This window comes from Trichechus manatus, unplaced genomic scaffold (assembly GCF_000243295.1).
Source record: "Trichechus manatus latirostris isolate Lorelei unplaced genomic scaffold, TriManLat1.0 scaffold00204, whole genome shotgun sequence".
In the NCBI taxonomy this organism is placed as follows: Eukaryota; Metazoa; Chordata; class Mammalia; order Sirenia; family Trichechidae; genus Trichechus; species Trichechus manatus.
The window spans coordinates 2,452,101-2,467,368 of record NW_004444140.1 but is presented as its reverse complement, the minus strand read 5'-3'; the positions used below and the strand labels follow the sequence as shown (position 1 = coordinate 2,467,368).

Genomic DNA, 15,268 nt, shown 5'->3' with positions numbered 1-15,268 from the left:
ATATCTCACATCTCACAACTTAGTAAAACAGCTATAACGGCTGTATAAATGGGTCAAAATCACAGCTCTTCACCTCCCTGCCACAAACTCTCAAGTGCCTAAATCAGACCTGATCGCATCACACATACCTTTGTTATTAGCCTGTTTGGTAGAGGTTACTCACTCTTTGACGTTTCTTTGAAAAGGACAGGAACAATTTGGAACATCTTTCCCGCAGCAGTCCTGGGCTTGTTTCAGGTGGTGAAGGTAGAGGTCACTTTATTAATACAACCGCCATGGAAAGCTGTCATGGTAACGCATCGCATCGATTCCTTGAAGTGCGGGAGACAAAGCCAAAAAGAGAAACTTTCAAGTCTATAAATACAGACCCAGCGTTGCCCAAGCATAGCAGCTCACCGACAGCATGAACCTAAATGTATAGCTCTGAACAAAACTAAACAGAGAAAAGAAAACATCCCTTTGGTAGTGTAATGGATTATCATGACCAAAATGGGAATCAGTGACCCTTCAGGTCTTCCAAAAAAAAGAAAAACGAATCCACTAAGTCCTGCCTGATGCCCTCTTCAAACATATGGGATCCATCTCTAGGTCTGATTGTCCATACCTCCCAGGAAAGACTATAGAAAAAAAAGGAATCAAGGTCTTTTACTTTACATTTTGAGAATAGATTGCAGCTGGGGAAGAAGAAATGTGTTTAAAACTCAAGAAACCTGTGAAAAAATTTAAAGAATTGAACAATTCAGTGAAATCCCGGTGACTCTCATCATCCAAGCCACACGAAACATAAATAGAGGTAGAAGAGGAAGGAAAAAAATTCTGCTCATTCCTGTTCTTTCACTGTGGAAATTAGGACTATTTTCATAAATTCACTGCTATTGTGGGAGCTTATTTATCTAGTATTGTGGGATCCCTGAAGCTGGGACCACAGCTATTACAACATCTTGCTGACTTCAGTCTTTTTACCAGAATTCCATACTTCTTCTCTTGGCCATATCCCACCCAAAACCCACTGCCATCGAGTCAGTTCTGACTTATCGCAACCCTATAGGGTTTCCAAGGCTATATATCTCTATGGAAGCAGACTACCACATCTTTTCCCTTGGAGCCACTGGTGGTTTCCAACTGCCTACCGTTCGTTTAGCAGTTGATCACTTTAACCACTGTGCCACCAGGGCTCCTTCTTGGTCACATAACTCTGTTTAAATCTACCATTAATACTATAACCTCATCTACCAAAGTCCATCGATTATCTTGGTGACTCCATTTAAAAGCATTCCTAATATTAAAACATCAGTTTTCAGTTTGAGGCAAATTCATGTCGAAGGGCCCCAAGTAAGGAAAGTGATAACTGAAAGGTACACATTTGATAGAAATTCCCAGTTGGATTTTTGATCTGTAAGTGCATGCAAGATGAAATGGAGATAATGCCAGGGATTGTAAACTGGTGTTTACCCTCATGCCAGTTCTAACAACAGATGGTGGATGTCTAAGTTGTTATGTTAAGAAGGATGCTGAAGTTCAGTGCAAAAAAGTGCCATGATTAAGTTGCTATTCTTCAATGCATACCCAAAAACCAAACCCATTGCCAATGAGTCAATTCCGACTCATATTGACCCTACAGGACAGAGTAGAACTGCTCCATAGGGTTTCCAAGGAGCCCTTGGTGGGTTCAAACTGCCGACCTTTGGGTTAGCAGCCATAGCATGCCATAGCTCTTAGCCACTGCACCACCAGGGCCCCTTTCAATGCATAGGGAAAAGGAAATGTCAGCATAAATGCCAACATATTTGCCATGCCAGAACTAGACCTTCAATATTTCTGATTATATTTTATGTATGAGCTGATTTGTATTTGGAAGTTCTGCCAGACTGTGGTAGAACTCTAGCAGATGTGACATTTAATGCTATCAACAAAGACCTCTGCTTAATCACAGCGGTATGAAGGCAGAACAGCTAGTCAATACAACTGAGAATCTATAGAAGAATTACTTGATGTCTCTCTGGTAAGTGGAGATACGAACTACATTTTGAGGAGCACAAAACAAACCACTATGCAACAAAGCTTATTGTATTTCCTTTAACTGTTCTTTCCTATGTAAAGAGCCAAAAAAAAAAAAAAGGCTGTTGCTGTAGAGACAATTCTGACTCATTGCGACCCTAGAGGACAGAGTAGAACTGCCCCATCGGGTTTGGCAAGGCTATAAATCTTTACAGAAGCAGATTGCCACATCTTTCTCCAGCACAGCAGCTGGTGGATTTGAACTGCCGACCTTTCAGTTAGTAGCCAAGCACTTTAACCACTGCACCAGCAGGGCTCCATTCTGTAAATTAGGAGACCTAAATTCTAGTTCTATCTCTATCCTAAATTGCTTTCCTTTTCTTCATCTGTAGCTGGTCTAGATGGTTTCTGAGGTTTCCTGTAAGCTCCCATTTTATTGTCTCTATGGAAGCAAAGAAGAACAGATTACACGGAAATGTTGACTTGAGTTCTTTTTATTTTATCCTTTAATAGTGAGCGATACTAATGAGTCTGGATTAGATCCTAATAGTCTGTATTTACACTCTCAAGAAGGTAATCCACACTTGTATTTCAACCTCAAACATTACCAAAAAAAAAAAAAAACTTGTTGCCATCAAGTCGATTTTGACTCATAGTGACCCCATAAGACAGAGTAGAACTGCCGCATAGGGTTTCCAAGGAGCAGCTGGCAACCACTTACAGTCACCTCTAATTCCCATAGCTCTGCACTGAAAATTCATCATCCCCATCATCTAGAATCACCAAGGCATCTTCATTCTGCTTTTCTCAGTGTATGCCAGGGATAACTGCTCATCTTCATTGCTATGCCTGACTCCCTGCTGTAGGCCTTCATCATTTTACCTCCAACATTAATCAAGGAGTAATTCATTTGTTATCTCCAGCTATAATATGACCCAACACAACCACCAGAATGGTCTTCCTCAGATATTGCTTTATCATGTTATTCTTCTTCCCCAAATCTTGATGGTTTCTCACCAAGCATTTCTCAACCTTAACATTATTAAAAACATTTTGAGATGGATAATTCTTTGTTGTGGGGGAGTATCCTGGACATTGTAGGCATTCAGCAGTCCCTCTGGCCTTTACTCACTATATGCCAATAGCATCACCTTCCCTCTGCCTCCAGGTTGTGATGACCAAAAACGTCTACAGGCATTGTCAACTGTCCCCTGGTGGGGGGTGGGGGGGGCAAAATCGTCCACTTTTGAGAACTATTGTTTTAGACTGACATCCGAAGACCTCCACTAAATGTTAATTTCTCAAATTTCTCCAATCCCTTTTCTAATTATTCCAAAATCCATTGTGTCAGATTCAATCAGGAACAGCAATGCTTATTTGGGAAATCTCCCTTGCTTCTCCTCAGAGTGGTCTTCCTCTCATACTCTTCCAATCTGTCTGTGTGTTCCTAGATAACTAGATAGCCATCCACAGCAGGAAGACTTCCATGATCAGTTTCATAACTTCATGTCATCTCTGCATTTTGTTGACAACATTTCTTCGCGGCATCCTTCATGGTCTTTCTTCCTCTTCCTTTGGCTTAAATGCTAACATCCTTCAGTGTTCTATCTTTAGTCCTCAATTTTATTTGGTCTATACACTCCCAGTAGTCTTCTACTCTTTCTGCTTCATCCTTTCTAACATTGACCACCACCACCGCTGCTCCAAGTCTGTATCCCCAGTATGGCCTATCTCCTGAACCATTAGCTAGTTTTTCCAACTGATAACAAGCCACCTGTAGAAGAGCCTACAGACCTCTCAAAGTCAGTAGGCCCCCTTCCATGACCAAACTTTTTCTCCTAGATTCTTTTCTTAATTACATAATGATGCATTCAAATATCCAAAACAGGAACCTCAGAATCTCTCTGGCACTCTCTTACACAGCCTGTTTCCAAATCTGTCCCCTCCTCTCTTTCCCCATAGCTCTAACCTAGGCTCAAGTCTATTTTACTAAAGTATCCAGCTGGTCTGCTTGCCTCTAGTCTGTCTCTTCTCTGATCCAGCCTCACCTTTAAAACATTACCATGCTCATAAGTTTTTAATGGCTTCCTATTGCCTATTAGTTAAACTCCATAGTGTATTATGCAGAATCTTCATAACCAGGCCACAACCTATCTTTCCAGTCTCCATTTTCTCTATGCACATCCTACACTCAAACCACACCAGTCCATTCATTATTCACTGAGTTCCATGTGTCTCTCAATCAGGGTCCAGCCAGAAAACTGAAAGCATGTAAGTATTTCAACAGAGAGAGTTTATTAAAGGAAGTGGTTAAACAGGTGTTTGAGAATTTAAAAATCAAAGGAGGACACTGAATTAACTCAGAGACAGTAAGAGGGTAAGCAGCTATCACCCTGGGAATGGGGGATTACAAGTAAGACAGAGCTATCAGAAAGTAGAAGCTTGGAGGAGAAACCCCACAGTTCTGGGTCCTGTACCTCTGGTGGCTGGTAGTACCTCCAAAAGGCTGATCAGGGACCCCATGAATCTAGAGCTCAAACCTCTAGGGAGACGGTGTTGTCCAAACGGTGCAAGTGCCTTTAAGGTTTAGAAGGAGCTGGTTCTGAATAAAACTAAGCATGGGAACCAAATGTTGCTGTTGGGCTGAAGAGCTGCAACAATGCTGTTGGGAAGATCCATCAATCAGGAAAAAGGAAATCTCTTCTTTCCTTCTCCTGCCTACTCTGCTCCCTCTAGTGTCCCCTATTGGTGAATCCAGTTGACAACTTGCTGGGCTTCAGCCTCAACATCGGAAGAGTGGATTTGAGAGTTGACAGGCAACTGCTTGACAATCAGCACAGTGCACTTTCTCGTCCCCTTGATTTTACTCATACAGTCTCCCCATCCATAATGCCATTTCTACCAGAATCTGCATGATGTACTTACCCCTTTGTTCAAATATAACCTCTTCCCTGTAATCTTCCCAAGAATAAGTATTTACACCACCATCTGAATTCCCCTAGAAGTTTGCAAATACGTCCTTCATAGTCTTTTTATATTCTGTCAAAATTATTTCTGTATATGTCTGTTTGCCACCAAACTGTGAGCTCCTTTAAAGCAGGTAGAGTTACAACCGTAAAATCTTGCCTGGCACACAACAGATGTTGGTTGAGCTAGGTGGAATTAATAAGATCACTTTAATGTAATTAATATTAGATCATGTCTAGTATATATTTTATCTTCCTAACTATATTGGAACTCATAAGAGCAGAGATCATGTTTTATATTTCTTTTATTTTCCTCGTGGTATTTAGTACTAGGTTTCATATGCTGAAGAAGAGCTCGATGATATTTGTTAACCACCTAGTTTATTCATTAACCACCACAATTTTGGCTCAAAATGACATGAAGATGGAGCATGCATTTAAGAACAGCAGGTAAGATCAGTAGTGAGGTTTTAATGTACTTCCAACACATGATTTCAACGTTAGAGACAGCGGTGCATACGGTAAAGTTCTCTATTTGTTAAAGGAATACCACAATCATGAGATCAAACGTACCATATTTTTACACAAATAACGCACTCCTTCTATGTTTGTTTGCCAACAAACATGTTGCTGTAAAAAAAAAAAAAAAAATTAGCATAGTGTGCTTATGAAAATACCTCCCGCAGAGAGGGCTTGGCTGAAAGACAAAAGTAAAAGGCGTTATTTGCGTTAAAATACGGTAATGAGTTTTACAGTGAATTCTAAAGACATATATTCTAGGTTTCATTTTTTTCTGTTAATATTTTATAGAAAATGTATTTCTCCAACCCATGAGATTATTAATCCTGGGCTATGTCTTTTGCTTGTATATTTATTGAATTTCTCACAATCATCAAAATTAACTATTTAAATTTAGGCACAACATCAAATGTTAACTTAATCCCCAGCCTCTTGGAAAAAAAAGAAAACCCCTGTTCAACAACTGATTTACATTCAGGTCCAAGAAGAAGAAAAATTGCCTTTTTTTTTTTTTTTTTTTAAGATGAGTGATATTTAATTAACTATTGATTTCTTCTCAATTATTCAAGGCAAGTAATTATCGATATTGATGGAACACGTTTTTTTCCTACCTCTAGCGCCCAAATGAAAGGAAATGTCCCATTCAGCAATCTGCTTCCTGGAACAAGAAATGCTGAGAATCTTTAACTTTAAATGGAAGCAGTTATTTGCATCTGTTTATCCCATGTTAACCCAATTAAACAGATATTTCCTGAAGTGTAAGCAAAACAAAATCCTCAAAACCTACATATGCTTTCCAAATTAACAACAAAAAAAATGAGGCCTTTATCAGTTTTGACCATGAGGCTCCTCACTCTACACTTGTGGACTTTCCCTCACAACTACAGATCTTACATTTTTAACCATGACTCATAAAATCCTATAATTTGGTTTTAATATTCATTATTTCTAAGCTACCCAATGAAAGGTAGCTTATATAATCTTTAGAACGCTTGGAACACTACCTTGTATGTCAGTATTTTGAGCCGGAAAGATTTAATAGGCCTTAATATTCACTTCTGACATTTACAGATAGTAAGTGTGGCTACATTTGAAAATTATACCAATATGTTAATACAACTGTGCTAGAGGTCAGCAAGGAATTGTTGAGGAAGGTGGTAAAACAGGCCCTGTGTAGGCAGTGGTGTATTTAAGGTATTGCACTGGCCCTGGGCATGAGGCGCCACTGAGCAGTTTCTATTGACCCTGTACAGCCCAACATCCTTCCCCAAGCATGGTAATGTGTTAATTAAAAGATTAGTGATCTTGACTTGTATTTTTTAGCTGGCGTTATGGTAAAGTTATCTAAAAGAAGATGTCAGATGTTTGGCAGGGGCGAAATATCAGTGCTTGCCATAGGCGCCCTGGCCATACTGGGTTAATAGAAACTGCCCAGTGGCGCCACACACCTAGGGCTGGTGCAATACCTACCATACCTACCATAACCTAGTTACGTCTCTGTGTAGGGAACTTTATTACTTGCTTTGTGGGTATCTACCACCACCATCTTGTCTCAGCTCATTTGTACTCAGAGAATTTAGCATGCTTGTGTGTAAGAAGCTTCTTTTGAAGGTGACGTGACTTGTGAACATGATTATGATTAATGGACAAGGCAAGATTCCCTATTCAGTTATTACTCGGAAGGTGGGAGTTATTTTTTAAAATACTTTGCACTTAATAATAATGTATGTGAGACAGTGTGTGTGGTTGTGTGTGTTTAATTCATGTGGGAATTTGACCCCTGGGGGAATCTGGCCATGATATTTTTTTAAAATGATAATGCTGTACTTTATACAAAGCTACTTTTTCTGTTCTGCACCCAATCCACTTCTAGAGTGGTTCTATATGTTAAATGCTTAAGCAGCATATGTTGCTGGGAAGTGTTCTTGGCTCTTTTACCCTTTATTGTTTTAATTTCCCTGGGTTCTATTTAACATTCTGCTAAATCACTGAAGCCTTTATTATCTAAAAGTAATAGGAGCTATGGAGTTAATGAGGGTGACCAGAAAAAGAAAAGGAAGTATTTCAGGAGAAAAGTTACATGACAAGGACCATGAATGAACTTTTGTCTCTGGAATTGCTTGTCTTGATTTAAACAAAGTGATTTTTATTAATTGATGGATACAATGAAATTTTGGTAATCAGGGTTTCACCAGTTGTATTTATCTCTAATTCCGGGAAACCAAGTTAACCTTGGACTCTATTTCCCCTATTTGCAAGATGGCAAAAATCCTAATAGGCTGTCCTAATGTGACTGCTCTTGCTCGCACTCCTCAGATGAAACAAGCTTCCTCTCTTCCGGTCTGGCTGCTGCCTGCCTGGAGCATGCTGCCTTTGCCATATTCTGCCCCTTTCATCCCTAAGCTTTTCTGCTGGCTCTGGCCCTCATGCATGCTGTGGCTGGGACCGAGGGCAGGGAGAATAGCCCACCCTTTAGAGGTTCCGGGTCATTTCAGCAACACTGCTTTGCATTTTAATCACCATTCATTTAGCTTCAAAGCTCTGCATTCTTGTATCAGGCACTTTAAAAACCAGGAGGTCACAACAGGTCCCAGTTCCATGAAGGGCAGAGTACCAAACCAGGAGTATCACATTCCCTTGTGTTCGATGGCCTGAAATGGACAACGATAATATTCAAGATTGCAGAAAAAGAAATCTATATGAAAGGGGGCTAATATGATAAAAAAAAAAAAAAAAAAAACGAAGGCAGCAAACTAGATTTGTTTGGAAATTGGAGTCACAGGCTTAGTTTGTGGAGGGGAAGGGGAGCGCGAGATCGATAGAGATTTTTTTAAAGCTGAAAACACCGTGTACCAGATGAACGTAAATTGATTCTGCTTCTCCTCCCCACACCCTCATCTCCCGCTCTCCCCCTCGTTCTGCAGCTAATGTCTGCGACAACGAGCTCCTGCACTGCCAGAACGGAGGGACGTGCCACAACAACGTGCGCTGCCAGTGCCCGGAGGCGTACACCGGCATCCTCTGCGAGAAGCTGCGGTGTGAGGAGGCGGGCAGCTGCGGCGCCGACTCCGGCCAGGGCGCGCCCAGGCAGGGCTCCCCGGCGTTGCTGCTGCTGCTGCTGCTGGCCGCTGTGCTGGGGACAGCCAGCCCCCTGGCGTTCTAGGCATCGCATCCCGCCAGCGGACGGGCCTGTGCCGTGGGGAAGCAAACACAACCCAAGCTTTTGCTACTAACATAGGAAACACACACCCAGACACCCCAACTCCAACACAGTGTACAAACTACGAAGGCCTGACTGAACTAAGCCATATCTACCAACTGTGGACAGCACATCCGAGTCAAGACTGTTAATTTCTGACTCCAGAGGCGTTGGCAGCTGCTGATATTATCACTACAGATCACATTGCCAGCTGCAGAGCTTATTGTGAATTGGAAAGGCTGTGACAGCCCCCGTCCCAAAGTGGAAAGACAAAAACCAAACGAACAAATCAACCAACTGAGAAACATTTGCTACTCGAAAGTGGTGCGCCCTCGTACCGCTCTGCCCGGTGTGTGGACCAACCAAATAAAAGCATCCTTTGCTGTCAGTGCATTGTGGGTAAAACAAAATCTGTTCCAAGCCGCCATATTGGCCTGCTTCAGTCCCTGAGTCCCTTCCAACCTGTGCTTTAGTGAACGTTGCTCTGTAACCCTTGTTGGTTGAAAGATTTCTTTGTCTGATGTTAGTGATGCACATGTGTAACAGCCCCGTCCAAAAAGCTCAAGCCAGTCATACCGCTGTATATCTTAGCAGCACAGCGACACCCCAGTGTGAGCACACACCCACTGTACAAGAGTGGCTATAGAAAAAAAGAAAGTGTATCTATCCTTTTGTATTCAAATGAAGTTATTTTTCTTGAAATACTGTAATATGTAGATTTTTTGTATTATTGCCAATTTGTGTTACCAGACAATCTGTTAATGTATCTAATTCCAATCAGCAAAGACTGACATTTTATTTTGTCCTCTTCCGTTCTGTTTTCGTTTCATTGTGCAGAGATTTCTCTGTATGGGCAACGTGCTGGCATCAAAGAATATCAGTTTACATATATAACAAGTGTAATAAGATTCCACCAAAGGACATTCTAAATGTTTTCTTGTTGCTTTAACACTGGAAGATTTAAAGAATAAAAATTCCCGCATTAATGATTTCAGGAATTTGTATTGCAATTTCTTAAGATGAAAGGAGCAGCCGCCAAGCAGTTTCACACTCACTTTACTGATTTCTATGTGGACTGAATACATTCAGCTGACGAATTTAGTACCCAGGAAGATGGATTGATGTTCACTAGCTTGGACAACTTCTGCAAAATATGAGACTATTTCCACTTGGGAAAAATTATAACAGCAAAAAAAAAAAAACTAAGTGATTGCCGAGATTATGCCAAAGCCTGTTGGCAGAGTACTAAGAGACTTTTATTTTTAAGTCATGCTATTTTCACAGATTGATGGTGATCATGTGACTCTAGGGATGCTGATCTATGTATCTTTCCAAATGCAGTGTTTACATTGAGTACCATAAGAGGCAACCTGGGGAACCAGGGAAGGAGCAGGGAATTTGGCTGATTTAGCAATTTGAATATATTCAGAGTAAGTATTTAGAGGAAATATCAAAATATACAGCAGCAAGTAGACATAACTACTGTTCCTGAGAATAAAGTTTGTTCTAAGTACTGCCCAAGGTGTAATAAATTCTTGTTTCTGCCTTTTATTAGGCCAGTTACTGGGTAAGACAGCAAAGGGGAGGTGGGTCGGGGGAGAAGCATTGCAAAGTTTCAAAGGGGCTAAACCAGTTCATATTCCATTTCCAGCATACTGCTGTCCTCCAGATGTGTTAGCAGCAGCATCTCCTGGAACAGAAAAAACAATAATCAGCCCAAGCCAGAGTCTTAAGGACAATGAAGTCCTACATGGCTTGGTAGAGCAATAACCTCTGATGGTGTTAGGTCAGAAGCTTAGTTCCAGCCTGAATTCTTCACTCAGCTGCCACTCCTTGCTGAAATGAGGGAAAAAAAAAAAAAAAAAAGAAGTCTCCTTATAAATAACCTGGGTAAAAACTAGATGAAGGAACAGCATGTCTTATTGGTTTTGTTCCCAGAAAAGCCAGTTCAGAGAAGGCAATAAAAGGTAAACAGCTAATGCCTGTGCTGCCTGCCACCCCACGTCCAAGTCTATTGAATGTTTGTTATTCAAACCGACAGTCTCTTTTGATGTAAGAAATCAGAAAAGATGGAGATAAATTAGAGCCTTGGCTCAATGCCAGAGTGGCCAACCAGAAATTGGAGATTTACATTAGAAGCATAAACAGCAAATTATGTTTCAGGCTCACCAAGAATACACATGAAAATGTCGATAACATACAGAGTTTGAGATTGCTTATAATAAGTTGAGTTTCTGATATTAAAATTGGAATTTAAGTTGTCTTATGTTTATTAGCACAAACCAAAGGCAGACTGTGTTATTTCTGGCAACGATGCACTTTATCATTATCTGTTCATGGCTTTGTCACAATGCTCAGGAATCAGCCTTGCACATTTCAACATGTGGGTTTTCAAAAGCTAATTCTAAAATTTAACGAAGGCTTGATCTAAATAAATTCATCTGCATTTTATTGTTATGAGGCTATAGGAATCTAAACTGATGAGGAATATCTTTCATTAGGTGTATTTAGACCTAGTTTTCTGAATTTCCTGAAGTGATGCGATCTGCTTTTAATAAAAGCTCACTTTTAGGTATATAACAAATGGAAATGAAATGTCCTTTTTAATCGGGATCCTAAATTCTTCTTAAGAATCTATTCCTTTGAAGAACACCCAAGTCAGTGCATTTTATTCATCTGCTGACTTTCCATTATTCTTGCAAAGCTGCTTCCATCAACAATATTGTCTTAAGAACAAGATTGGGGTGAAAAATGGATACTAAGTTGTGCTCTGTTTTTACCTGGATAGGTGCCATAAGGTAGGTACTGTCTTGCGTATGAGTAATCTATCAACTTTCCCATAGAGTAAAAATATGATCCCTTCCTCAAATACCATTGATGAGCATAAAACCTAAAAAAAAGCAGCGAAGTTTCAGCTATATAGAAAGTGTTGCTATTTATGGGAAAGTAATAAGACTACCCTGCCATGATGAGGAGCCCTGGTGGCACGCTGGTTAAGAGCTACAGCTGCTAACCGAAAGGTTAGCAGTTCAAATCCACCAGCTGCTCCTTGGAAACCCTATGGGACAATTCTACGGTGTCCTATAGGGTCACTATGAATCGGAATCGACTTCACGCCAATGGGCCATGATGAGGAAGTGATTCATTTCTGACCTCATACACAGCTTAGAAGGAGCACTGGTGGTGCAGTGGTTAAGGGCTCAGCCGCTAACTGAAATGTCAGTGGTTTGAACCTACCAGCCACTCTGTGGAAGAAAGATGTAGCAGTCTGCTTCTGTGAAGATTACAGCCTTGGAAGCCCTATGGGGCAGTTCTACTCTGTCCTAAAGGGTTGCTATGAGTCAGAATGATTCAAAGCAGTGGGTTTGGTTTTGGACACAGCCTAGAGGGAGAACTTTAGACCCAGCAAAGAAGGGCCTTTTGCCTAGAGGAGCCCATTCTGATCCTCCTCCAGGGCTTTGTTCCAGGAACCAAGAAACTAGAATTCCCTACTGGATGTCTTCTGCCCACTTTCAGGGCACATGTGGACCTCTTCTGGGGAACCAGACTCCTGAAGGCAGGTGGCATCATGAGTACATCCCTGGGTACCCCTAGGCGTGTACTGGGTATCCGTGACTGGGGCCTAGAAGTGGACACTGGGGAATTCACATGAGGGGCCCCTTACTGTGCAAGCTGGAGCTCAGGGCTGGAAGAGAAACAGAGCTCAGGGAGGACTAGACCAGGACTAGTTCTGGGCCAAGGTCCAGTGCAAACTCTACATAGTCCTACGAATTCTAAATGTACATCTGGCCTTCCGATTGTTATGAAAGCATATGTGTCAGATTAGCAGGATGGAAAGTATTTTATTTAACAGTTTGTTAGCTTGACGCATAACTTTTAAATATTTAGACATATGGCACACGGGCCTCCATGGGTACTTTTACCCTGGTCTCTGCCTACATTTGGGATGGTTCTGCCTGGAAGTGAGCACTGCGTGAAGGTGTTCTTGAGTCAGATCCCTAAAAGGGCACAAATCACTCACCCAGACAACGTAAAGAAAGGCACAGTCTGGGTGAACGCTTATGTTCCTTAGTTCAATACTCCATTGCACCCTTTCTTGGACCTGCCGTCTCACTGGAGCGTAGGAAGTTTTGGAAGGATTGGGGCAGCTGTGAGAAAACCCTTAAATCACATCCTTAGCCCTATCGCCTTCACCCTCTGCCATCAATTATCCAGTATTATCAGGATGAAAAGGCCCACTATTCTGAAGTGGGATACTCTGTGCTATATGGAAAATGGGTCGCTGTACTTCGCCTGTTGTTAATTACCAAATAAAATATCTGTTTAATAATTTCTATGCTCATAAAGATTGAACAGGATATTTGGAGACTGTGAACCATATGTTCTACCTATTTGCTATGCCTGGAACTCGATATTTATGTGTTTATGATCCGATGCAATTTAAAGCTGCAGCTTCAGAAATCTAAATTAGAATTCCTTACCTACCATTTTACTCCCAGTATTTATCAACAAGGATGTCAATGGTTGCAGTTAAAAAAAACTGCACCTCAGAACAATATGAAGAACCAGGTAAACCTCTAGGAGTATTTTTCAGAAAATCCAGTTAGACAGCTTTAATGACATAGAGGAATGAAAAATATAGATGAGGAACACCCGCTAGGGTTTTTATCCGAATGTCTGATCAGGAACAACACTTTCTTTGTTCCAGGAAGTTAGAACTAGATTCTTACTAATTTTCTTTCTAAGAAATATCAAAAGTCCATCTGGCATAAATATTCTGACAGTTCTGACCATTTCCATATAGAATGACTTTCCGCTTTTAACAATATTTTCACTTTCTTGCACTAAAAGTAGTTTTCCCCCTTTAGTCACCTACAACAAATGCCAACAAATGCCCAGCATAAACTGCACACAGACATAATTAGATGTCAGAAAGAATTAAGAATGCCAACTACCATTTTTTGAATTTTCACCAACAATCTTTGGGTACATAGAGAATGTTTACTCTCACAACACCTGGTAAGGTATGACTCACATATTGCCATCTTCATTTTGCATCTGCAGAATCAAATAACTAAGCAACAGACATATCCCTTGAATAAAGCGTATTGTTGCATTTAACCAAAAATGAGAAAATAGCATCTCTTGTGAAATATTAATATTAATATTGAATCAAAATACAGTTATTTGAAATGTATTATGGCAGAAAAATTCTCCCTCTAATGCATTTTTAGGGCAATGGTGGTTCAGTGCTAGAATTCTTGTCTTCCATGCAGGAGATCCGGGTTCTATTCCGGCCAACGCACCTCATGTGCAGCCACCCTCTGTCTGTCAATAGAGGCTCGCATGTTGCTATGATGCTGAACAGGTTTCAGCAGGGCTTCCAGACTAATACGGTTATGAAGAAAGGCCTGACGATCTACTTCTGAAATTCAGCCAGTAAAAACCCTGTGAATCATAAAAATCCAATCCACAACCCATCTTAGGGGTGGCCCAGGACAGGGCAGTATTTGGCTCCGTTATGCATGGGGTCGCCAGGCGTTGGGGGTCATATCAGTGGCTCCTAACAACAATAACAATACATTTCTATAGCAGGTCCTGAAACAAGTCTACCATGAAGGCTTAGACCATTTTGGGATGTTTAGATTAAATATAGTTGAGTAATTAATGCTGGAATTTCCACTGTGCCTTCTCCATCACCCAAAGGCTGTTTTCAGCTGATGGATGAATTAAACTGGAGTAGTAACATTTAAAAATATTGTATTTTTTATCAACCTGAAATGATAGCTGGTAAAATGGGCCATTATTCTGCAAGAACTAATTATGTTAACACTGAAGACTTAGCTGGGCTGGCTGAAGAAAACTGGAGAGAATTGGAAGTAAAAATAATGCCCATTTGTTTAGCTTAATCCCATTTTTTCAGAGGTGTCACTTTTAACTATTATTTAATTAGTGAACTATGAATTCTATGGGGAAAAAAAAACTGCCTGGAAAAGAGAAGAAATAATTACTATGCCACCTACACCTGTCGGCATAGACTCTGGAATTCCTGCGTGGCAAGAATGTGTTAACTTAAAGACATAATATACCGCAGTGTGCATCCTCCAGCCGTCCTGATAGTACCACATTACAGCTTTGCTCTTACAAGGAGTGGTCATTCTAATCTAATAAAAGAAGGAAAATAGCAAAAAAATCACACACCTGAAGTTCTGTTAAGAATAGGTGATTCTTTTTGCCGCAGGCAGGCAAGAACATAATGTCATTTTTGTTCGTTTGTATTTGCGCTCAGAAGGAGGGCTGCTCCTGTTGGGGAATGGTTTTCCCTCCGCCAGTGTGAAACACTGCAAAAAACATTCTCCAAGGAAATAGCATTTTGCTATTTACCAGTCATGCCTACCACATGAAGCCCTGAGTAATTGTTTTGGCTCTCATAGTGTGATAAACACCTAAAGGCGAAGGGATTAGTGTCATCACTCTCTAGCTCTTTTTCTCTCCCTTTTGGGGAAAGAAATCAGTCCAAATGTATGTAGTATGACACCGTTTGCAAGAATCTTTCACTCAGATGATGCCTAATTATAAAGACCCC

At 40.8% G+C, this 15,268-nt stretch overlaps 1 protein-coding gene across 5 annotated transcripts in view; it reads left to right on the top strand.

Moving 5' to 3' along the window:
* NTNG1 (netrin G1) overlaps nucleotides 1-10,551 on the top strand; it is a 424,060-nt gene extending 413,509 nt beyond the window's left edge. For 4 of the 5 annotated variants that reach the window (XM_012558986.2, XM_023742209.1, XM_023742210.1 and 1 more), the window contains one exon: nucleotides 8,408-10,551. In XM_012558986.2, the coding sequence (XP_012414440.1) occupies nucleotides 8,408-8,646 (239 nt within the window). In that variant the 3' untranslated portion in view covers nucleotides 8,647-10,551. The remainder of the gene's footprint in view (nucleotides 1-8,407) is intronic. The other variant, XM_023742212.1, reaches the window with a different exon arrangement.
* The last annotated feature ends 4,717 nt before the right edge of the window (nucleotides 10,552-15,268 follow it).